The following is a 24832-nucleotide window of genomic DNA, read 5'->3' as shown; positions in this document are numbered from 1 at the left end:
TGGAGCCGCTGCACCAGGAATTACTGAAGAAATCAACATAAAAACCTCAGAAGAAGAAGCACTAGTCTCTCACATTTGTTTTGGTTATATTTACCCAGAATGCCCTGCACTATAGTCAATTGTTTGTGGAGCAGACTCCAGTCCACTTGGTGTTTATGTACGCATTCAAACAGCACCAGAATTCACTCCAACTGAACCAAGACCGCGGCTATTACATAGACCTGATTTTGCTTTTTCAATCTGCATCGAGTTTGATTCACTCCCAGACAAACCAACTGGAGTTCCATTAAAGTGGACCAAATGCAGCTGGTGTGAGTTAAAGCTACAAACCTTCTGGTCAGTGAGAGAGTACATGTTGCCGATGATCTGGGCGGCCATCTTGCGAGTGTCGGTGGAGCGATCCTGAAAGGCTCTCTGGACGATGGGCATGATGAGAGCCAAGGAGGGGGCGTCTATGAAGTGCACAAACTTGGTGTCCAGCAATGTCTGCAGGCACGTCTGGGTCTTCCTGGACGGGTCGGTGAGGGCGTCCAGCAGGATGGGGGTAATAGCTGCATGAAGAGAAAGTTCAGTAACTGGTCAAGATGATCCAGTCTTTGTGGCCAATTTATGATTGCCGCTTCTATAATGCTCTTGATTACTAAATTAAATGACAACTATTTCAATAATCAATCAATTATGATCAATTTGATTAATTGTTTCAGCCCTAGTATGAGGCATTCAGATGAGAAAAAAAGATCAGATTTTTACTGTCTAATCATGAAGCTAAACAAAAAGCAGTCCGAATCGGATCTCCAACTGATAAACTGGAGCATCTCCATTTTGTTTTATATTATTTTAAAGGAACAGTATTATGTGTTTTCCAGGCACATAGTGCCACTTAACAGCACAATCAAGTAACTATGTTACCTTCAGTTGTTATAAAGATGCTTTTAATATCAGATATGACATAAAAAACATTTATACCAGCGTTGCTCTGAGAAGTAGCTTGTATAATGAGTTCAGCAAATGCACAGTTCCACCAGGTGTTTGCTAATTGCTGTTGGCTAGTCTGAAGGAGCTGTGATGTGGAAGCTTGGTAAACAGTTTCTCTAAGGAGGAGCTGCATCTCAAAGGCGGAGCTAGGTCCACTCAGGTGCTTTGCACAGCTGAATGGTTGCCACGGAGATTAAAGGATTTCTTAAACATGCGTGAAGTAATCAAAGCAACCCTCCAGGTATGTTTTTGATGAGGGAATAACATTATAACGTGATGGAAAGCTCAAGAAAGTCGATTTTACAAAATACTGCCCATTTAACGACTTGAAAAGCTGCATATATTTAGTTATTAACCTCCCTGTGTTTCATGGCATAAACAACAGGACCTTTAAGGTGATGAAATGCGAGTCACCTACCTAAGATTTCCGGGTTGCGAATAACCGAGCCGATCTGTCGGAGGGCCTGCTGGCCCGCCTTTTGCACCTTGACATGGGAGTCGGTCAGCACCTCCGTCAGCTTGGGCACGATGCTGGGCAGGCAGGAGGAGAGCTGCTTGGGCGCACAGTAGGCCATGGCACCCAACAACTCCACCGAGCCTGGAAACAGCAGAGACGTGATCGACTACAAACTTTATCACAGGTCGCATCTTTTCTGAGTTTCTGTACACTTGACAACAGATTAACAAGGAAAACATGTACAAAACATGGGACGATGAAGGATATTTCTACTCTGTAAACATTCAGTCTTCTGTTGTAGTTTCCTTGAAACCACCAGTAGTTAGTCACGTAAACACGGATGTACTGATATGAAAATTTGGGCCAATGCCAGGATGTCCAATATTAAATATATAAAAAATTCCCTTCTCACCCTCCTCAGGTGGTCTGTTTCATCCTCTGAGCTCGGGTCCTCTACCAGAGGCCTGGGAGCTTGAGGGTTCTGCGCAGTATCTTGGCTGTGCCTAGAACTGCACATTTCTGGACTGAGATGTCTGATGTTGTTCCTGGGATCTGTTGTAGCCACTGCTCCAGTTTGGGGGTGACTGCCCCGAGGGCCCCGATTACCACAGGCACCACTGTGGTCTTCACCTTCCAGGTCTTTTCCAGTTCCTCCCTGAGGCCCTGGTACTTCTCCAATTTCTCATGCTCCTTTTTCCTGATGTTGTAGTCACTTGGTATTGCTACATCCACCACAACGGCTTTCCTCTGTTCTTTATCCACCACCACAATGTCCGGTTGGTTCGCCATTACCATCTTGTCTGTCTGGATCTGGAAGTCCCACAGGATCTTAGCTCGGTCATTCTCCACCACTTTTGGGGGTGTTCCCCACTTTGATCTCGGGGCTTCCAGTCCATATTCTGCACAGATGTTCCTGTACACTATGCCTGCCACTTGGTTATGTCGTTCCATGTACGATTTCCCTGCCAGCATCTTGCACCCTGCTATTATGTGCTGGACTGTCTCAGGGGCCTCCTTGCACAACCTACACCTTGGGTCTTCTCTGGTGTGGTAGATCTGAGCCTCTATTGCTCTGGTGTTTAGGGCCTGTTCCTGGGCGGCCAGGATGAGAGCTTTTGAATAAAAGCACATCGCTGACTTCCCCACTGTTCCTCTGCTTCAGTTAAACTTCCCACAATCCCATGCTGCATCACTATCACATGACCAAACAAATATCACATGACCAGCCTCCTCCAATCCCCTTTCGTTAGCCCATGTTATGTTTATTGGACAGATATGTTTTAAAAATGACTAATATCAGCCAATATCGATGTCAGTTTTGATATATCGTGCATCCCTACACACAATAATCAGGATTTTAAACCTCTTGTGCGTCTTACCTGCTTTAGTCCTCCATGATTCTTCCTCCAAGGCCACCAGCAGAGAGGGGAGGACCAGCTTCACGCCGTGGGCGCTCAGGTTTCTCATCACAGCCTTGGCACAGTCGTCTGCAGCCTGGAATAAGCAACAATCAGAGGGCAGAATGAAAATGCTTTTTAACTAAATCACAACAAAATAATAGTATCAACTTCTGCATTCTGAAACCTTTCCATGTTTATGTTGATTAAGAGCTGACTAGATGCCCTTGTGGCCTCTTACCTCCCTAACATACTGGTTTCCATCTCCAAAGCAGAGCAGGAGGTGTGGCAGCACATGGACCACGTACGGCTCAAACAGCTTCCCCAGCATGTTGCACAACATCTCAAAGGCAAACAGGGCTCCTGCAACGACACCATGTTCCACATGCAGATCATCTCCGTCGTGTTTTATGAAAATCCTAGGATTTTTTAAGGTAATATCTGTCCATTTAGCTCCCATGAGACATCCAGACACTTGAACAGCTCAGCTGGAGGCAGAGACTGACTGTCAACCTGAAGAACCAGAGCGTCAGACTCAAGAGTAGCTGACCCTCAATCACAGGACATCTTCAATAAATATCTGGTATATGCTTCCATTACCTCCAGTAATGCTGAAAATGAGTCATCAATGGGTCTTTCAACACAATGACGAACCGAAACGTGACCAAATCCACAGAGAAACAGCTCCGTAGACAAAATATGCTAAGGGTTCACCGACTGCAGGTTTTTTGGCCGATCACCAATTTTCAAAGTGTGACCTGCCGATTCTGACAGATACCGATTTTTTTAAATTGATTCCTAAAATAAACATTTATCGCATCTCAGTTCTCAGATCTAAACTATAGAAAGCCAGTGTGATGAGGATAAAACTATATTCTATGTATCAAGAAAATGTACCCAGTTAAAGTTCAAGAAAAAAAGTTTTTTTTTTTTTTTTGCATTGTATTATTTTCCCACAGAATAGATGCACTCATATTTTTTAAAATGTGGTTTATATGTGAAATTAATGGTTATTTTAAGGCTGTTAACACATTTGAACCACCAGTGCTGATTATTACGGCCGTTAAAAAAACGCTGCTAAAACAGCAACTTCATATCTATCAGCAACACATTCAACCTCGGTGTCTGTGACCTTATATCCAGCTTACTTATAAAAATGCTTTATATTTAATGTAATTCCTTGAGTAGCCACATACATCCCCAAAATAAAAAAAACTGACTTACCTTCCCTCCGTCTGAAGTTCTTCTTGTCCTGGATGGCGTCGGTTAGTGTGGTCATGATCTCCTGCTGTTTGAGCGCCAGGATGCCCAGACCTTTGACCAGTCCAGCCAGTCCATATGCTGCTCCTTTCCTCTCTGCATATTTGTCGCTCTCCAGCAGCAGTTGCAGCAGGTTTCGTACGATTCCTGCTGCGTCGTCTTTGATCGCAGGAACTAGAGGAGGCAAGCAGCCGGCCACTGACTCCTGGACCTGTTGTTGGAAGGGGATTAGCATTAACAGACAGTCACGTCTGATCATTTTACATTATTATACATAAATGACTTGACTGCTGACATTCAAGATTACTTTCAAATTCAATTTGACTTAAGTCACAATTTGGTTTTAGAAACAAAGCACAACAATGTTATCGCCACTTTAAAGGTTTTAAATGATCCTATTCAAGCTCCTGACTGCAGAAAACATTGTGTTGAGTTGTTTATTGGTCTGGCAAAGACATTTGACACTGCTGATCATATGCTAAAATATAATAAAACTTCGCAACAGATTGATATGTGAAGCTGACTTTTAGTCAAACAGAAACCAGAGTGTTCAGTTTTCTCTCTCCTATTCCTCTCTTCTTGAAATTGCAAAAGGAGTTCTGGAGGGTTCAGTTCTTGGAATGCTTTCATTTTCCATTTATATAATAACTTGTGTAATAATTTGTCAAGTGCCGTTTATAATTTTTATGCAGATGACTTACTATTAGAGCTCTTCTTCACCCTCTCAGGCCAAAGATTTTTTAGCATTCAGCTTCTATGCATCGCAAATGTGGCACAAACTTCTAGAAAACAGCAAAACAGCAGAAACACCGACTTCCCCTAAATCTAGAGTAAAGTCTATGTAGAGTTGCTTCTGAACCATAATAAATGGAACAATGACACAAATATGAGCTGTCTATTGATGATTTTGATGATGGCACTCATCAAAACGTAACTTTTGTTACTGGTTTGCTGACTATGTGGTGTTTTCCACTTTTTTTAAATAGTTTTTTTGTGTTTTTATGAAGCAGTTCTAACTGCCTTGTTGCAGAAATAAAACTTGAGATCAATCTTGTTTATACACCGACATTTTTGTAAATGTGGATAAAACGAAAACAATGGTTTTCGCGCATTCTCGAGGCTCATCAGAGATTTCTCCTGCAAAGGTAAACAAATTGAGCTCGTTTTTAATTGTAAATACCTCAGATTTGTACTCGCTTTTAAAATGCACATTGAAAATTTGGTACAAAAACTGAGAGCAAGAATTGGGTTTTATTACTGCAGTGGATCTTGTTTCTCTCTCAAAGATGGAAGAAAGCTGGTCTAATCTAATACTGGCTACTCTCTTTGATACAACAACCTCTTTTTTTTTCAGCTCATTCCGCAAGTTTCAAACAGAAAAAGGAAAAGAAGCATTCATTATTTACCTGCTGTGACGGCGTGGACAGAGCAGTTATAAGCTTGGCCACAATGGGTTTGACCTTAGGGTCATTCTTATCCAGATGTTTGGCCAGGGATCCCATGAGGATGACGACGCTCTGCCGGACGGAGTCATAGCTGGCGTCCTGCGGGGCGTTCTTCAGAAACTCCTCGAACACCGGCAGCAGAGAGCTCACGTTATCCTGGCACGGGAGACGGGAGTGTTAGGGGTTTTGGTAAATCCTGAGGCAGGCCGAACCGAAACAGCAACTCGCCAGTACCTTTCCGTGTGTGTTCAGTGCTGAGAGGGCGGCGTCCAGCATGCAGCGCCGCACCTCGGTGTGACGGTCGTTCAGGGCGTCGGGGACAAAGAAAAGAAAGAGGGGTGTGACCTGAGAGTCGTCCAGGTACTGGGACAGCTTGTTCAGAGTCAGAGCAATGCCGCATCTGTCGAAAAGGAGCAGGAGCAATTCAGCCGTTATCAGTAGAGCTTCGTGCAAAAGGATTCATGGTGAATCTGGGCAATAACTCAATTTTATTGACTGATCAAATTTTTGTTTTTTGACAATTTTACTTTAAGGAAAATCAGAATTTTTTTTTCTTCCTACCAAAGCACTCCAAGGGTTTCTATAGTTCAGACTGATGTTAGTCACCTACCATCTTGCTTGACAATTGTGTTTTACAGCTTCTAATTATTTGAACCTCACAGAAGCGATGATCAAAATAAAATCCAATTTTTAAAAACATTTTCTATCATTTGGAATTTCTTTCTTTTAAAGGGGCAGTGTTATGCATTTTCCAGGCACATAATGCCAAAATGCTAAGTTATAGGTTATAAAAATGCTATTAATATCTAATATGTCTTAAAAGAAATTTGACTTTGTAATTCAACGCATTGAAATTGGGCCTCTGTCTCATTAAGACACACCTGCTCCTTCTGAAACTTCCCCTTCAGGAAGTCATCACAACATGGCTCCTCTATTAACCCTTTATCAACATTTTTACCAGCGTTTCACTCAGAAGTAGCTCCTATATTGAGCTCACCAGATGCACAGTTCCACCAGTTGTTTGCTAATTACTGCTGGCTAGTCTTAAGGAGCTGACTTGGGTTTTGGTGGGGGGACAACTATACTTTTCCCAAGCTCCGTTCAGACAGGTTGTCCTACCTGGCCTCCCATTGGTCAGGTGGAGATTCAGAGATCACTCTCCCCAGAGCGTCCAGGACCGGAGGCGGCCTCTAAAGACAGAAAAACCACTTCACCTCATTTTTTTTGAGTTTTGCAAATTCAACCAGTTACAAAAACCTGTTTGAAAGAAACCTCACGTAAAGTTTCTGATGGTAGAGCTCTGTGAGCTGGCCCAGCACGGCGGCAGACTGGTCTCTGTACTGGGACACGGCACTGGACAGAGCCTCGGCCGCTGCGCTACGGATGGCCTCCTCGTGGTGGGTGATGTCTCCGATCAGCAGGGAGCAGAGCTCAGGGACCAGCTCCAACCCCAGAGACTCCCACAGCCTGAGGGGAACAAGCCAACAGGTCAGGTCACCGTGCAAAAAAAACAACAGCTGCATTTTATAACAAAATGATGCTCATATGTTTCTATATACGGAGCGAAAAAGGAGGAAACATAAATCTGATTTAGACAGCAAATGAAATTTAATTGAAGTCAGGCCATCTGTTTTTGTTTTTACTTCACTTGAGTAAAACACGAGCAGCAAGAGACTAAAAAAGAACAAGACGTTCTCCTTTTACATACTTTTCAGCCAACGCTTGTCCTTCCTCTTCAATGTCAAACCTGGCAACCCAAAGCCTGCGCAGCAAACTCATCCCACTGCTCTCTGTGCTGTCTGTCGGAAGTGCAAACTCCATCTCCAACAACCCCTTCACATAAGATACATTACATGTGGAAACAGAAAGTGTAACCAAGCTTTTTATATGACTGCTCTCTCAATATGTCACAGATTGACGTTCTTGTACTGCAAAAACTTCAAAGCATGTCCACAATTTTACAATAATACTGTTTTGTTGAGTGATGTTTAAACATATGCTATCATTATTTTGGGTTTCAAAACTCACCCTGAGAGAAGCATCTCGGACAGAGAAGCAGGGTGAAAGCAGGGCGTTCAGTAGGACGTCGATCTCTGGTTGCTCAGCAACCGTGCAGCCGTCCCCTCCTCCTGCACTCGCACACAGCGTGGTGAGGCACTGAGACGCCAACACCTGATACCAAAAGAGAAGGAAATCTGGTGTTTGCTTAGTCATTTAGAACTAAAAAGAAAGAGTTCGACCAGTAACATCTGATTTTGTTTTTTCCAATACCAGATCTGGTTTACAATTTTTATCAATACCTTTTTCTCGCCTTTTCTTTGTAAAAAATTATAAGCGACGGAAAATATTTTCAAAAAGTGGCTTTTATTTTAACCACCCCTTCTGGGAGTTTTTATGAAGGAGGATTAGGATCAGGTGAAGTTTAGTTTAATTACAAGAATAAAGTCATGGTATTAGCAGAATAAACACATAATATTAATGTCCTTAAATTATGAAGAAAAAAATTGTTTTACAGAGAAAAAATAATGAGAAAAAGAGTTGACCAACTCAGCCATTGTGGTCCTTTCTTTTAAATAAACTCTGTTGTCTGCGCAATAGTTTCACACTGATGCTGACAATAATTTGATGTTCATGTGTTAAATAATGAAGTATAAATAATGAAGTATTTCCGTATCTGTAAAAGCAATAGATGCTCAACATTTTATTAAATTTTTTTAGGTAGGAATTGTTGTTAAATTACTACTTCTGTTTAATATTTTAGAATAAAGTCGTAAATATTATGACTTTATTCTAGTATTATCTCACAGCAACTTTATTTTTGCATTAAAATGTCCGCATTCTGATAGTATGACCATGCTTGTAATTTCAAAAAGACCTTAGCCTGCCCCTAATGTTATGTTGTAAAGTTGACCTGAACTCATACAGGCTGTAAAACACGCTTATTAAACAAGATGGGCAAGCTGACAACACTCTGAGCCACGGAAACCCAAGGAGTGAAAATCATGCTTACTTTCCAAAAATTCAATAAAAAAAGAAATGTGATTAATCAATAAAACTGATCAATCATCAAGCCCTATCTACTGCACTGATTTACTTTCAGAACTGATGAATCAGTGACAAACCCCCCCCAAAAAAACAATCGGTGTCCATTAACTGGTTTACCTGGAGTCTTGGGGTAGCTGTGGAAATGACCCTGGTCAGCAGCAGCAGCATGTTCACACGTGGCAGGAGTTCAGGACCGTTCTATAAGAAAACAAGGAGCACAGCAGGGCTTTCATCAGCCTTTAAACACAGAAAAGGCTGAGTGTAAAGGCTGTGCCTTTAAACGCTGTTTAAAGGAGATCCTAACACAAAACATGGTGACATGACAAAAATGGACTGAAAAGGGATTTCTAAAATGCAACCAAACAGAATTCACACAGCATCTACTGAGGCTGTCATAGAACTAAAAACAGATTAATAGTTGGGGGGGAAAAATAAACTCAACTAGGACTGAAACAATTAATCATCAACTAATTTAGTAATTAATTGTTAACTGGACTCAAAAAAAGGCCATTTGCTGGAAAATCGAGAAGTAATTAAGCTGTAAAAACTGTACAAATTATGTTCATATACAATTTGCAATAAAGACAAAAACCTTAATTGCCTTTTTATGTAACCATGTTTAGTCCATAACTCCTAAATGGAACAGTTTTAGCTTCTCCTGGTTAAAGGAATGCTATGTTGTAGCATTTTAGGAAACAGAACGTGTTTTTTGACTAAAAAAGGAACTGAATTGTTAATTTGTATCTTTTAATGTATAAAAAAGGCTTAAGTGGTGAAGTGAATGTGCCAAATTTTATCCGATTTTATTATGAGAGAAAATGAAAAAAGGATTCATAAAGTATCTATCTATCTATCTATCTATCTATCTATCTATCTATCTATCTATCTATCTATCTATCTATCTATCTATCTGCATATCTACCTAATCAACAGAATAGTTTCAGCTCTAATCTTAACTATGCTAATGTTTTTCTGGGTATGTAATAAGTGTGTTATCTTGTTATGATATACCCTAATCACATTTTTTTTGCTAACTATGACCATAATTAATGCAGTGAACAGACTTTTTTTTTTTCCAGAGACTGAACGGAAGGACGTCTCTACCTCGTCTATTGTGATGTCATCGCTGTCTGTGGCGGCCCGGAGCTGGGCGTGGACGTTAATGACCTGCAGCGCTCTGGTCATCAGGCCCTCCGTCTCCTCGGTGCTGCCTGAAGACTCCCTGAGCATGGCGTTGAGCAGGGGGAAGCAGAAGGAAAAGGCAGGTGCAGCCAGGGGAGCTGCATGTGMTGGAGGAAGCAAAAAGTAACGGTACATCTTTTTTTTCTCACTAAAGTAACGAGTAGAGTGGTTGAAATATTCAAAAACAAGTCAGAATATCAGCTTGAATATATCGAGTGACGTATGAAGTCCACTTTAATTCATTTTTTTCATCCAAATCTAAAATTAACTTCAACGATTGCATTAATCCTTAGTTGTTATGATGGAAGAACTACTGTGCCAAAACTTTCTCCAGCTGAACAGAAACAAAACTGAAGTTATTATCTTTGGGCCTAAAGAGGAGCGAACCAGAATCAATGCACAGCTTCAGTTATTACAACTGAAAACCAGCGATCAGGCCGAAACCTGGGAGTAGTGATGGACTCTGACCTGAACCTTCAGAGCCACATTAAGACAGTCACAAAGTCGGCCTTCTATCACCTGAAGAACGTCTCCAGGATTAGAGGACTTATGTCTCAGCGCGATCTAGAGAAACTCATCCATGCGTTTATCTTTAGCCGCATTGATTACTGCAACAGCGACTTCACAGGTCTGACTAAAAAATCAACCAAACAGCTGCAGCTGATCCAGCACGCTGCTGCTCGGGTTCTCACTAAAACCAGGAAGATAGAGCACATAACACCAGTTTTAAAGTCCCTACACTGGAGCCCTGTAGCTCGGAGAATAGACTTTAAAATACTGTTGTTAGTTTATAAATCACTGAACGGTTTAGCATCACAATACCTTAAAGATCTGTTATTRCTGTACCAACCGTCTAGACCCCTCAGATCTTCTGGTTCTGGTCTGCTCTGCATCCCCAGAACCAGAACCAAACGAGRAGAAGCAGCATTCAGCTTCTATGCACCACAAATTTGGAACAAACTTCCAGAAAACTGTAAAACAGCTGAAACACTGGGTGCCTTTAAATCTCAACTTAAAACCCACCTGTTTAGAGTTGCTTATGGCTAAATTAGGATTAGAGTGTGGGTTTTGATGTCTTTGATGTTTTTATGTTTTTACCTTTACTTTTCATCTATTTATTAATGTCACATACTGTTTTTATTTTTTTCTTTAATTATGTAAAGCACCTTGAAATGCTTTTCTGCTGAAATGCAGAAATGTGCATCAATCAAATACAATTTGATTGATTTGATTGATATAAAGTCAGGTTGTCTGCTGGTCATGTGTTTTTAACAGTTTTTGTGCACTTGCACCAGTCTGCCAGTAGGTGTCAGTGTACGGTGGGAAACAGTAGAAGCTGATTTGCAAATATTCCAATAATACCCATATGTCAGAAAACAGCTGTTCAACATGGAACTACATCAATGAAAATGTTAAAACAGATATAAAATTAACTTTGCAGTTATGAAATCTAAGAGTTTTGATTCAAAGCAAAAAAACAGAACCCCCCCAAAAAAACAGAATTAATGCTAAATAAAATAATTCCATCATTTACAATTCAGACATTTTTTCCACAAAAAAAAAGAGAAAAAAAATAAAAGAGTTCAGCCCAGCTCTACCTGCAGCCTTGCCTTCTCTCTGTGGGACGGTGTGGTCATACAACATCAGCACGGTGCGCTGGGTCGCTGTGTCCAGGTCCTCCTCGTCCCACGCCTGGTCCAGATCGCATTCTGGCTTCAGCAGCCGCAGAGTCACGTGACCCACAAGAACAGCTGCAAGGGGAGGAAAAAAAAAGACATGAACAGAGAAACAGAGGAAGAGAGGAAGGGAGTCCTGAAGGCTGCCTCCTACCCAGGTGGTGGAGGTGTTTGGGCATGAGGCCGACACCGATGTCCAAAAAGATCTGCTGGATGCGTGGAGCGGCGAGTGGGGACTGGAGGAGGGGCATTAGGACCTGGAGGACGGCGGGGAGCTCCCTGGTGATCTGAGGCGGTCCGGCCCTCAGAGTAGCCTCAAGCAGGCCCACCACACTCTGTAGCTCCACGTCCATCTGGAGGGAACCATACGGTCAGGTCAGGACAGGTCTGGTCCGGTCCGGTCAGGACAGGACAGGACAGGTCAGGACAGGTCTGGTCTGGTCCGGTCCGGTCAGGACAGGACAGGTCTGGTCCGGTCAGGACAGATCAGGGCCATTTGGAAAATAATCCTACCAAGCTGAACATTTTTATAGCAATCCATATCGATATCACAATATGAAATATCACTGTTTTAAAAATCTTTACTGTTCCCTGGTAATATTAAGGACAGAACATGGTTGTTTTTTAATTTAAAGATTTATTTTAGAGGATTAGGGCCACTGAGAAAAAAAAAAGAATTCTGATTTTTGATCTCAGAAGATTAAAGTCATAATTCTGAGATTAGCTGTTAGCACATCTGGATGTTATCATGCCGTTGCGTCAACCTCGCTGTGCGTGGCTCTATTCCATGTTTATCAAGGAAAAAATTTTCTGCAAAATTTATTGCTATCGTTTTATTGTCTGCTCTACACAAAAATAGAAATAAAAAAAATGAGGAATTCTCTTAAATATTATTTGTTGGATTGAGTGAATTTTGGACCATACCCCTTTGAGTTTTTTGCGAACAGCTGACTCCTTCTCCAGCTGGACCTGAATCATTTCCTTCTGCTTGCTGGTCAGCTGAATTTCCTCTTTGATGCCTTTTTTCTTCTTCATTTCCTGCAGAATTAAACAGAAGGAGGTAAAGCAGGAAAAAAAACTCACTTTCTGAAACAAACTAACTGCAGTTCACTCTTACCTCCTGTAGCTCCAGCTCAATGATCTGTTCCTTGTAGGAGTAGGCTTTATTTTCTCTCTTTATGTTCACCTTCTTGGTGTTTTCCTTCTGGGCGCTGCAGAACATAAACATCGATGTTATTGATTAATCAAACTTTCCGAGATTTAATATTTGGAAAACTGGGATTGTTGTTTCCCCCCCACTAATGCACGCTTTGTGTTTCCATAATTCATAGTGATGTCAGAGTGTCGAGGGCGGCCATCTTGTTTAATAGCCTGTTTTACTGCTTCTATTTATTTGGACTTTGAATTCAGATCAACTCTACTACAGCATTTTAAGGCCAGGCTAATATTACGACTTTATTTTCATAATTAAGCAATTTAAAAAAAGCAATACTCTGTCATGCAACTCACAGAAGGGAACTGAAAGTCACTTTTTGAAAATATATATTTTTTATTTGTAATTACTATTTTCAGAAAAAGTGAGTAAAAAGACCACAAAATTTTAATTGCAAGCCATATCACGCAGCCCTAAAAGCAGAAAGTACTTTGGAGTCCACCTAATATATCGGATGTGTGGGTGTGTGTGTGTGTGTGTGTGTGTGTGTTACCTCTGGATGATGCTGTTGTCGTACAGCTCTCCCTCAGGGGTGTGCATGATGGCGTACTCCTCCCTGGTGATGTGCAGAAGACTGGGCTGGGAGAGACCTTCCACGACGTGACTCATCACCCGCGGCAACAGCTTGTTTGGAGAGAGGACGCTCAGGGCGCCGACTGCGTTTTTCACCGCCTTGCAAGAAGAAACAAAATGACCAAATATTCACTCTGTGTGATGCCGTTTAACTATAAAAAATCTGTTATAGTTAGATCCATCTAATCTATGACTGTTCTAAGGAATTATTTTAGTGATTGAGTAATCAAATACAAAATTTGACCAAATAAAATATTGGTAAGTACTGCCATAACAGTAGTATTAATATTGGCTATAGATACTGGCCCACATTTTCGTGTCTGTGCATCCCTAATAATTCAAAAATTACAATTAACCTGTAACTATAACAGCTCACTTTTTGAGTCAACCCGGACAAAGACTGCAAAGGAATTTGAAATTATATTTAATGTAATAAAAACAAAAAGCAGCAGTCTCTCAAAAACATTTTATTCATTTTCAGATCCAGATTTTAATTTTCACCTTAAGGGATTTTAAAAATGGAGGAACACACAGTTCCAGGCTCATGTTAAAATGTTGCAGGTATGATTCAGAAATGAAGAGGAAGAGTCTGATCTCCTCACCTGGCTGTCAGCGTTGACTTGCAGCAGCTGTGGCAGGATAGCCTCCAGGTTCTTTTCAATCAGCTCTTCAGCTTTTATCTTCATGGAGGAGAGCAGGACGGGCCACAAGCCGGGCCGGGCGCTGACTGGAAGAGAGGCATGGGAACAGGGTCAACTCCATGTTCCTACCAATCTGCAGGGTTATCAACACAATAAGGCTGAAACGATTTATTGTGATGGAAAGACGACCGAAATGATCGTCAGCTAATTTAGTAATCAACTGATTGGTAACTGGAGCATACAGTTTTGCTTCGCCTGGTTTAAATTCCGTAAAAAAGAAAAATCTCCTATTAAGCACCTTTTGCCTTTTAATCAGTTCATCTAAAAAATAATCAACAGATCAGCTCTACACTGTATTGACGTTAAGTCAAGCAGACAGATCTGATTTTTTTAACATACAGATGTTTGGATTTTTAAGCAGCAGATGCATCCTTTGCTACAAATGATCAATAGTTCACTAATTATTGCATTTCAGGGAATAACATGTTTATTTTCTTATTTAAAAAGGAATTCAAAGACCTTTTATTTGTATTTCTCATTGTATAAAATAACCTTAAGTGGCTAAATCGGCAATGTGCTGATTTTTTTTTTTTTTTATCCAATCATCATCAGAAAACTTCATAGCTATTGCTAGCTGCGGCGCAACAAAACTGTGATCTTCAGAGGGATTTCTTGCCATACCAATGGAAGGATGATGAGTAACGATGAGGGTCTCCATGGCCATGTTCTCGGCTTCGATCGGGTCTCCCCATTGGCTGGCAGCGGAGCAAACCACACACAAAGCATCCAGTAGGACCCGAGGGGGGGTGTAGATGCGGCCCGGCTCTGTCGGCTCTCCTGACTCTGACACCAGAACGTCCTGGGGCAGAACCTGAACCGTTGGACAACACCACCAGAAATAATCCAGATAAGTGTCAAAAAGCACAAAATACCCAATACATGGATATCATCTGTTTTGATACTTTCTCTTAGGGGGTGCAGAGGAAAACGAGCTTCTTACTTTGTGTTTGTTGATGACGACACGCAGTTCTCCCAGAATGCCGTGGGCCAGACTGGACCCACCCAGAGAGGAGAGCAACTTCCTGACGGTCTGCTGCGCCCTCTTCCTCACTCGCCAGCTCCGAGACAGCAGCACCGCAACTGTGGCGTGATGATACATCCTGCAGAGCAGAGAGACACGTCGACCGGTCACATGACGAGAATCAAACTTCTACAAGCAGCATCCATTTATAAAACTCCTCTCTAATCTGGAACAAACCTCCAGAAAACTGCAAAACAGCAGAAACACTGACTACCTTTAAATCAAAGCTAAAAACTCACCTGTTTATAGAGTTGCCTCGGATTCATAATAACTGGAAGGTTGATCAATGTATTTGATGTGATGGTTTTGATAACATTTATTTAATAATTGGTTACTGTACTATGTTTTTTTATGGTGTAAAGCACTTCCTTGTTGCTTAAATGTAATATACAAATAAAGGCAAAAGTCAAGTTTTCTTATACTTTTCCGGTTCGATTCCCTGGAATTACGCAGGATGCATTCTCTTATGTCTTTGGATGCTATTTGACATACTTTGTAACTGTTTTCAAAGATAAACTTTATTTAAAAAAGGGACAACTCAAACATAAATGTCACCTTTTGATATGTCGTACATAAGCTGATTTACATCTGCAGTCAATTTTTTGGTATCTTACAAAATTCAAAACAGACTTCAGTTTCTCCATTTAAATATTAGTGTGCTTTTTTTTATTTTTTTAACTGTTTTTGGATGGAAACTTTATTTTTGTCCAGGCAGTGTAGTTTGACAATCAAAGCCATGATGACTATAAGTGTGTGCAGACAAACCGACAGACTCACTGTGATTTGCTGGCGTTGAGCCGGTGGGCGTGGTCCAGAAACAGCCTCTCACAGAGCTGCAGCACTGTGAGCAGAGCTGCAGACGCAGTGGAAAATCAAACGAGTCATTTTTATCAGTCCTGATTATTTCAAACGCTGCAGACTTCATCATTCTTACTGTCTTCGCTGCTCTGAGAGAGGAACTTCTCTGTGGTGAATAACGGTTTCTTCTCATCCAAGACCAGGTTCCAGAAGCTGCTGAATTTGGCCTCTGTGAACAGAAGAAGCCTCCATCAGTTTAAGCCCCGTATCGAAGCGCTGCGACGGAAACCAAACCTCACCTGCTTGTGTCTCAAGCAGAGCGAGTCGACTCAACAGAACCGAAGCTGCCACGCCCTCTGCGAGCAGGGCATGCTGGGAGTTCTGTGCCGCGGCTTTCTCCACCGCTTGGAGGAGGAGCGGGGTGAGGTCTGAGGACTGGGCCAGAGTGTCACCTGAGAGCCGGGGCGACAAAACGCTATGAGAAAACACCAGGGGACGGCGAGCGCATCCTACCTGAGCGACATGTACCTTTAAAGGCCCCCATCATGGTCTGGAGGTAGGCGTGGCGGACAGCAGAGGTGGAGGTCTTCAGGGTGAACGCTTTCTTAAACCAGTCCAGCAGAGCGGAGGGAACCTCCACGGTGAGGCGGCTGCTCCACTGAGACAGCACAGACACGGCGTGCACCAGGGTGCCTTCATGAACTGAACGACACACACAGGGACACCCGCTTCCAGATTCCACCAACAAAACACACCACTGACCTGACACACCCAAGTGAAGTTCCCCCCCACCCACCTTCTTCAAATCAAACAAAATTGGTGTCAAAAGTTTGTGCAGCAAATTTTTTTGTTTGTACCGCCATCATTTTAAAGATATTAAGAAATGTTTCCATTGGTCATGAAAAGTCTACTGATCTGTAGAAGGTGGGGGTGGACGCGTGGGGGGCTGCTTGACCTTTCATGACCTCTGGATACATTTCTTAATATTTTTAAAATGTCAAAAACGAACATTTTTTGCAGCACAAACGATTGACACCAATTTTGTCTGACTTGAAGAAGGTGGGGGGGACAACGTCACCTGACCCAGAGGAGACCAACAGCAGCCATACCTTCCTGTTGCAGGTAAGGGATAAACATCACAGTGACAGCGGAGCTCAGAGTCTGGCTGGAGGTTCCTGACACAGCGTGGTGGCTGCAGCTGGAGATCCCTAGGAGACAACAACCAAGTCTGCTCTCATTTACACACTTGGACAGAAAAAGACCCAATATAATCCCAGGATGAACCTTTAACTGGAGTACATTTAGTCAGTAGGAATATAATCTAATGTTGGGGAATGTTTTTTAACAGAATCACCACTTGCAGCCAAGACCTCGAACAAAAACCTTTAAAGTAAATGAAGCTTATGATAGATTTATTTTAAGTAGATTAGAGGTTAAAATCGGAGTTTTTCATACCAGATTCAAATTTCATCGATTTCTTATTTCTTCTCTGAACATTTGTTTTTACAAATGACAGAAAATATTTTTGGAAAAGTGGCTCTTATTTCAGTCGTCCCTTCTGCAAGTCCGACGGCAGAGTAGTAAGGCCAGGCTGCGAGAATTTTTGACGCAATTTTACCAGACGAAGGTCCTAAAATTACTAGAAAAAAAAAGTTATTTTATTGAGAAAAAAGATTCAATAAAGTTAGCAAAATCTGACACTAGCAACTCAGTTGGTTTGATACTTTCATCTAAATAAACTCAGTCATCTGCTCAATAGCACCAAAGTCTTCCTATTGGCAATAATTAGATGCTTTGTACGCTTTTATCCTCATATGTCATACAAAATTTGAGCTAACTTGTAAAATGTTGCAAAAATAACTAAAAAGTGAATTAGGCATATTTCTATTTACTGGTTTGGAGCAAATCAACCAGCTAACACAAAAAGTGTGATTTCATCAGATGCTGGCTTTACTTGTTGCTGTAATAAAAAAGATGTAGAGGTCGAAACCTAGCATCCTCCCTTGGAGGTTTGGACTTTGAAATTTTCAGAGAACGTAAAACATTCGTCATTTTGAATTATGCCGCTTCCATCAACCTTCTCCAATGCCACATGTCAAAACGCCCAATAAAAAACATAATCAGAAACACAAATATTGTTGCATCTTATTGCAAACAAATGCACACTTAAAGTTTCTCACCTGACAACACGCTCATTTTCTGGGCAACGACGGTGAGCTTTCCTTCAGACCCTGCAGCCACAAATGAACATATTATCCCCACAAAGCCAAACAAGTTAGTAAATTATCCCAAACGGAGCAGAAAATAAAATGCTGACCTCCAATTATCTTGAAAAGGTGAGTGACGATGTCCTGCACTGCGGCGGCGTCGCTGCACTGCTGTGCCAGGTTCTGCATGGCCTTCACAGCTTCCTCCATCAGCTGGGCGTTGTTCGCCTTCAGCTGGCCTAAAACACGAGACGAGACACTAAATCAACAATAATCGACAGGTTTCACTCACCAGATGCTTTATTTTTATTTTCCATGTGATAAAATTGTTTCACACTAGAGTCTTACTTGCTATGGCCTTTCCGATATCCATGGCATACTGACTCAGATCTAGAGTAACAGCAGATAGCAGGCAGGAAACGGCTGAGGAGACACAAACAGCCTGTTAGTGACCGTACGGGTTTTCCACAGTATGACTGAAGTGCTGCAAAGATGCTACATCTTAAGTATTTTTGGTCTAGTTTCTAGTGTAAATATCTTGGTGCTTTGGAAATAAGACAAAACTAACTCACAAGTAACTTTGGAGCAAGATATAGGAGGTTGTTTTAAGTCAATAATTCCTTAAAGGGGTGGTATTATGTGCTTTCCAGCCATATAGTGACAATCAAGTGTTATCTTTTTATAACATTCAGTTGTTATAAAAATCCTCCATATCAAAGAAATGTCACTTCATAATTTCACGCCTTCCAGCAGATGTTTGCCAATTGCTGCTGGCTAGTCTTAAGGAGTTGAGTGGGGGAGTTACTAAGCTCGGTCCACCCAGGTGTCTTGCACAGCTGAATGGTTGCCATGGGAGATTAAAGGATTTCTCAGACATGAATAACAGAATCAAAGCAACACTCCGAATGTTTTTGATGAGTGAATGACGTTATAACATGATGTAAAGCTCAGAAAAGAGGATTTTACAGAATGCTGCCCCTTTAATATTGATAAAAAAGTATTAGTTCCGCTGGCAGGTTATTTCACTTATAACATTGGAGAAATATCTTAAGAGTTAGAATTCATTGTTTGTCACTGTTCACATGTACAATGAGATTAAAGCTAGCTCCAAAACAGTGCAAACAATGTAAGAAATGCATACAATATAAACATGGTGATACCTTGCTCAGGAGCACATTGACATGTGGCAGGAGGAAGCTGGAATTGAACCTACAACCTTCAGATAACAAGACAACTACTCTACTCACAGAGCTAGTCGCCCCAAAATGAATAATTGGCCAGAGGAACTAGTACTTTTTCATCAGTATTAAGAAATTATTAACTTAAAACAAGCTTCTATTTCATGTTGAAAAGTTAGCTGTAAGTTAGTTTTGTCTTATTTCAAGTGCACTGAGATATCTTCACTAGAAACTAGAGCAGAAATCCCTTAGATTTCTGCTCTAGTTTTCGCAATGAGGCCTCACTCTGCATGGCGTTCTCTGGACTGCGCAGCATGGTCTTCTGCAGGGCGGGCAGCAGCAGCTCCTTGAACTCGGAGTGGGTGACGTGGCGCAACAAGGAGCTGCTCTTGTCCAGAACGTGTTGCTGCGGTTTGGTTTTGCTCATCAGGACCAATTTTAAGTAGAGGTCCAACAGCGCGCTCTGTAAAACACGGGAGACGGCTGGCTGTTTATTTTAAAGACTGGAATCATGCGAGAAGCTACAGGTCGCGGCTAAACGATCCCACCTTGTGTTTCTCTATTGTAGCTTTGTCCTTCTGAGTGCTGCAGAAATCCAGGCACACCCCCAGCAGGGGCAGCACTGCGGGGCTCGGCTCCAGGGTCAGCAGGGTGCTGATGTAGTGCTCAACCAGTCCAGGCTTCTGCTGGAGACAAAACAATCAGTCCAACATTCCTCTGGTTGGTATGCTGGTTGTAGGATCACAAATGGAGATCAGCGACCACAACTTATTATGTCTTACACAACAGCTGCTGCTGTAAGTCTTTCAGCCACTGGTAAATTCCACCAGTGGGCTCTAAAATAATCAGGCATGCTGCGGACAGCCACATCTTAAGAGTGAATCCCGTTCACTGTAACTATAATTATAGAAACACACCGAGTTTATTACTGATGTTAACATAACGCTTGTCTTGTATTGCCTCAATACCAAAACATTAAGCGACGAGGCCAGGGGTTCGGCCGATTTTCGTGAAAAAGTGGTGATCGGCGATCATTGGCTCTTAATGCCGATCACACAAACCGATCACCTGCTTCTCATTTCCCAGCCTGCCTGTGCAGCTGGTCTCCTCTTTCCTTCACACTGCGCAAACGCGCAGCAACAAATCCTAAGCGATGTGGAACTATAACGCACTGAGTGAATGGGGAAGTTTGCGTGTTGTGGCGGAAAATTGAAGCACGTCAAAATGCATCAACACAACGAAGCTAATACGACATAAAATCAATGGCATACTTGACGGAGTTTGGCTACATCGAGGCTCACTGCAGTAAAAAAAAAAGATGATCAGATAGCAGGTAAAGCAGCGCACAGCTACAAACACTCACCCGGATTAGCATGACAGTGAGAAATCGAAACAAATAACCCGCAAAATTATTTAAGTCTTCGAGCTGCGATGTAAGACGCTGGTTCTGTTCTCGCTGTTGAACCGCTGCTACGCGCTACAGGTAGTAATATTTCAGACGGAGCGCCGCTTCTGTTCCACCTGGTAGTGACTCTCACACCGAACCTCTGCTTAAAGCTGCAATAAATTTTACATACGTATTAAAACTTTCGCTGTCCTAACATGAGACAGATAATCTGTAAAAAAATTATCGATCTCCTCCCTGCTCTGCATAATTACTCCGCTCAGTCAGAAACAGCCAATCAGAACTAGCAGTAATCAGCTAGCCGCCATGCTATCAGGAAGGTTTCATACAGTAACTCAGGATTGTTTATTGTAATGGATCCTGTATTTGCCTATTAATGGTTTTATACTTGAATTTTTTTGGCAATGTTGAGAGGTTTTATTTTTGCTCTTTGCATTATTTAGCCTCTTCAGAGCCTTCATATGTYATCAGTCTGTTAAAGATAGTATTACYGATAGCAGTACAATTTGCACAATGCCTGTTTTGTTTWGTTTTCTTCTTGGAAAAAGTTATTAAAAACAAGTTTTTGTCTAAATTAAGGTGAATTCATGGTTCCTTTTTCTTCATAATGTAACTGGTACTGTTTATGATTAAAAAAAAAAAAAAAAAAAAATTATGTGATCGGTATCGGTGATCGGTATCGGTGATCGGCCCTCATGGGTGATCGGTATCGGCAGGAAAAAACTTGATCGGCACATCTCTAATATATATATAAACACATGCCTCATTTTATCCATTTATAACATGTTGGATTTATGTTAATGTGAATTCAGAGACATAACTTGGATTAAGAAAAATTTTAAAAAGTACCAAAAATGTCTCAATCAGATCTCTCACGTTGTGACCTTTGCCCTACCCACGTATGTTTAACAACTTCAGCTAAACGGAAATATATGAAGAAAAGAAAGCTCACTCACTTCTCCCCAGAGGTGGTAAAGACTCTTGAGGCTCGATTTCTTGGCTGTGGTTTTGGCTCCACCGACCACCTCAGCCACCAGCAGGCTCTGAACCTCCACCTTTAGTAAATGAGAGCAAGTTTCCTGGTCAGGTACAACATCATTTAGCACATTCACTTAGTTTGGCTCACAAAAAAAGACCTCTGACCATTTTCTTCCAGACGGGTCCTTCTCTTTTCTCGGGAGCTGAAAACACTTTAGGGATTAACAGGCAGGTCCAGGACAGGCCGATGAAGGCAGCAGAGCCGCTGCTTTTACTGCAAACACAACCAGGCCCAGAATGAGAACAATGAGCAGCAACGGCAAAAATTTCAATATAGGCATGTGTTCGTTGTTCAGTTTAATTTTATCTCAACTTAGCAAAAAAAGAAAAATGTATGAAAACAGATGTGTTCTGTTAATTATTTAATTGTTGTAACCTGACTTCTTGGAAGTAAAATCTGTTTGTTTGACTTTAAAAGAAGCATGATGATGTGGGGCGAAATCTCCTTCAATGGAAAAACGAGGCAGGTCGCAACAGAAGTGAGCCATAAATTTTCTCTTCCCCATTGCTACAGAAAGCTAGCAAAAACGCTACGTAGCAAAAAAGCTAGCTAGCAAGTATATATTAGCAGCTAGTTAACGACTTGACTCGAATCGCAGAACAGAGTGAAAACTACATATAAGGGATTAAATAGTCTTGCCATGACATAATTTAAGATTTTGATTAATGTATTTAAGGTCAAATTACATTTACCTATGTCTGCTGCTCAACTCAAAAATACATTTCTGTTACAAACATGACAGAATTTAAAGGGACATAAACAGACCCTGCAACAGTAAGAGATGAGCTATAAAGAAGAACGAGTTTGAGGCTCCAACCTTGGCTCCCCATTTTTGCTGATGACTCCGCAGTTGAGGAGGCCCTGGAGGATCCCGGCCACCAGGACGTCAGGCTGACTCTCAGCCAGCTGGCCGATGACGGACAGCAGCTCTCTGCGTGACGCAGCATCTCTGAACAACACAGGAGGAAATAAGATACAAACACTACAGAGTAAACAGCATCACAAAAAGAATAAAAATAAAAATAATAAAAATAAAGTTTTGGGTGACAACACAAGCCTACCGATATCTGTGTGGTGTGAGGCAGAAGAGCTTGCACAGTCCTTTGACAGCAGGCTCTGGTAACTCTACAACAGAACAATAAAGAGAGTATTTTTTCCTGACGGAGGCTCGTTCTGAACCAGCTTGGAACAAAACAGATGACGAAACAACACAAACGTCCTCACCTTTACCCTTCAGGCACTGTTTCAGATCGCCGTATATCTGCTTGCGCTCCTTAACGCTGGCTGTGGTCACTTTTACAGCAAATTTCTTAAGGGTATCCGAAACCTGGAGGGAGAATCACGTCGACAATTAAGAATTTACATATCACCATGTCATGACAGTACAATATGAGACAGATATCTATGAAAAGATCAAACTCCTCCACATTCGCTCAGTGCTTCTAATGCCATCTGAAGAAATTCACCAGTCAAAAACAACCAATCAGAGCCAGGAGGACGGTCTTAGTGCTGTCAATCATCCTTGTGAATGCACTGCTAAATGGGTTAATGGCAGAGAAACAACACACTGCTACAGGAAGGCCGTTTATCTGCTGCCATTGTTGGCCATATGTAATGTAGCAAAGATTGACTTTTTTCATAGATTGTGTGTATCATACCACACTGTCAATGATATATTGACAGTTTTAAGAAAATATGTAAAAAAAAAAGAAAACAAAACAAAAAAAAGTTACAAAAGTTGCATACTGCAGCTTAAAGCAGGGTGCATAACACTAATTTTTACAGTTTGAATTGTATCGTGGGGAATAATCCATTATGGTGATAATGTACCTCTGAATGAAGTTCAGTGTGATTTGGCTCAGCCTCCACTGAAACATTTCAGTGAAGAAAAAATTATATTGAGGTCTGGTTTTCTTATGTCAATTCTTAGTTTAACCTCTTTCATGAGTTTTGGCAACTCATAAAAGAGCAGCAAAATGCGCAGCAAGTTTATTGATAAGGGATATTAGCTCTGAATGCAAAAAGAGTGAATGGATTATACAATAAACCCAATTGGGACATCAAATATTCAACTATTATTTGATAGAAGTGAATCAAAGTGCATGATGTGGCTTAATATTTACATAACAAATGCTGAGAGCCTAGAGGCCACTTTATAGGATATGCTTTGTCTTGTTGTTCCAATATTCCAATCTCTGTTTATTTAAATCTTGGGAATAAAATCAAATCAATAAAATCAAGAATAAAGTCACAACGATAAAGTCACTTGTCATTTATCAGTGCTTGTATTTTCATGAATCAACAGGGAATTCGGGAACATTTTAAATCAAAGCACAAGCACTGTAACAACATTTTGTAATTTTAAGCATTTAGCTTGCTGAGAAACATGATTCTTCTCCTAAGTTGAATATTTCTAGATGTTTCCTTCAGGGGAAAAAAAAAGTCACAGGTTTGATACCAAACTCCCATGTTGCCTGTGTGTGTGTACCTCAGCATTTGCTGAACTTATTAAAATGCTCGTTGGTAGTTCTGATAGGGGGGCGTCACTGACTGTAGGCATTCCTTTCTTTACTGTCCACTTTTACGAGTTTTATCCGTTGAGGATAAAAACAGCGAGTTTTCGCTCTGATAAGGCAGTTTAGAAAAGCAGGTGTGTTAGCGGGCCACAGCTGTGTTCAGACAGCAGTCATGCTGGCAGCAGCAGTCACATTACTGAAGCTACACGTAGCGCTCAGCTAACAGCCTGCTAGTTAGCCGCTGCTAACTTCTCTCAACGTTCCTCCATAAATTGCTGAACGGGCCGAAGCGTTCAGTCAAAACCAACTCAGTTTGTTAAAATCTTGCTTTCCCTTGAACTTAGTGAGCGGCCACAAAGCTTTTAGGCTGTATTTAAATATTCAACCACACAAACCTGCGTGTCCGCTGCCATAACGCCGGTCTTGTTGCAGGAAGGACTTGTTGATATCGCTTCCGGGTCAAAACTGCCAACCATCCCCGTTTTCCGCTAGGAGACTTTTTTTTTTTTGGTGGGGAGGTCATGCTACAGTTGGACCTCCTCTCTCCTTCCCCACCAAAAGTTTTTGCTGTGGCACAAATGTGATTTGCAAATGCTGAAGTTTCAGTTTTAGACTGTGTTGATAATCCACAGTGAGTTAGTTCTGATCAGATCTATTTAGTTAACTGCACAAGGAATGAATCTGGTCTGGAATGAATGAGATTCAAACCTTCCTTCTGTTTCTCAGTGTAGCACTCTGCCCTCA

The 24832-nt window shown here is 41.5% G+C and overlaps 1 protein-coding gene across 2 annotated transcripts in view; it reads right to left on the bottom strand.

Annotated features, from left to right (window-relative positions):
- gcn1 (GCN1 activator of EIF2AK4) overlaps positions 1–24587 on the bottom strand; it is a 39200-nt gene extending 14613 nt beyond the window's left edge. The window contains exons 1-37 of one of the 2 annotated variants that reach the window (XM_008417276.2): positions 24484–24587; positions 22797–22899; positions 22634–22697; positions 22390–22521; positions 21677–21785; positions 21490–21588; positions 19677–19814; positions 19414–19591; positions 18299–18373; positions 18061–18189; positions 17924–17974; positions 16853–16951; positions 16272–16445; positions 16043–16195; positions 15880–15972; positions 15723–15798; positions 14865–15024; positions 14546–14735; positions 13826–13950; positions 13144–13322; positions 12555–12648; positions 12362–12475; positions 11592–11790; positions 11360–11512; positions 9684–9859; positions 8697–8777; positions 7563–7706; positions 7243–7367; positions 6812–7001; positions 6654–6724; positions 5769–5934; positions 5496–5690; positions 4054–4300; positions 3071–3192; positions 2812–2926; positions 1394–1573; positions 331–551 (exon numbers count right to left, since the gene is read on the bottom strand). In XM_008417276.2, coding sequence (XP_008415498.1) covers positions 331–551; positions 1394–1573; positions 2812–2926; positions 3071–3192; positions 4054–4300; positions 5496–5690; positions 5769–5934; positions 6654–6724; positions 6812–7001; positions 7243–7367; positions 7563–7706; positions 8697–8777; positions 9684–9859; positions 11360–11512; positions 11592–11790; positions 12362–12475; positions 12555–12648; positions 13144–13322; positions 13826–13950; positions 14546–14735; positions 14865–15024; positions 15723–15798; positions 15880–15972; positions 16043–16195; positions 16272–16445; positions 16853–16951; positions 17924–17974; positions 18061–18189; positions 18299–18373; positions 19414–19591; positions 19677–19814; positions 21490–21588; positions 21677–21785; positions 22390–22521; positions 22634–22697; positions 22797–22899; positions 24484–24564 — 5001 coding nt within the window. In that variant the 5' untranslated portion in view covers positions 24565–24587. The remainder of the gene's footprint in view (positions 1–330; positions 552–1393; positions 1574–2811; positions 2927–3070; positions 3193–4053; positions 4301–5495; positions 5691–5768; positions 5935–6653; positions 6725–6811; positions 7002–7242; positions 7368–7562; positions 7707–8696; positions 8778–9683; positions 9860–11359; positions 11513–11591; positions 11791–12361; positions 12476–12554; positions 12649–13143; positions 13323–13825; positions 13951–14545; positions 14736–14864; positions 15025–15722; positions 15799–15879; positions 15973–16042; positions 16196–16271; positions 16446–16852; positions 16952–17923; positions 17975–18060; positions 18190–18298; positions 18374–19413; positions 19592–19676; positions 19815–21489; positions 21589–21676; positions 21786–22389; positions 22522–22633; positions 22698–22796; positions 22900–24483) is intronic. The other variant, XM_008417277.2, reaches the window with a different exon arrangement.
- Between the last annotated feature and the right edge of the window lie 245 nt (positions 24588–24832).

The sequence above is a fragment of the Poecilia reticulata genome, linkage group LG9 (assembly GCF_000633615.1).
Source record: "Poecilia reticulata strain Guanapo linkage group LG9, Guppy_female_1.0+MT, whole genome shotgun sequence".
Lineage (NCBI taxonomy): Eukaryota > Metazoa > Chordata > Actinopteri > Cyprinodontiformes > Poeciliidae > Poecilia > Poecilia reticulata.
The sequence above is the reverse complement of the archived record's forward strand: the minus strand, read 5'-3'. Positions and strand labels throughout refer to the sequence as shown.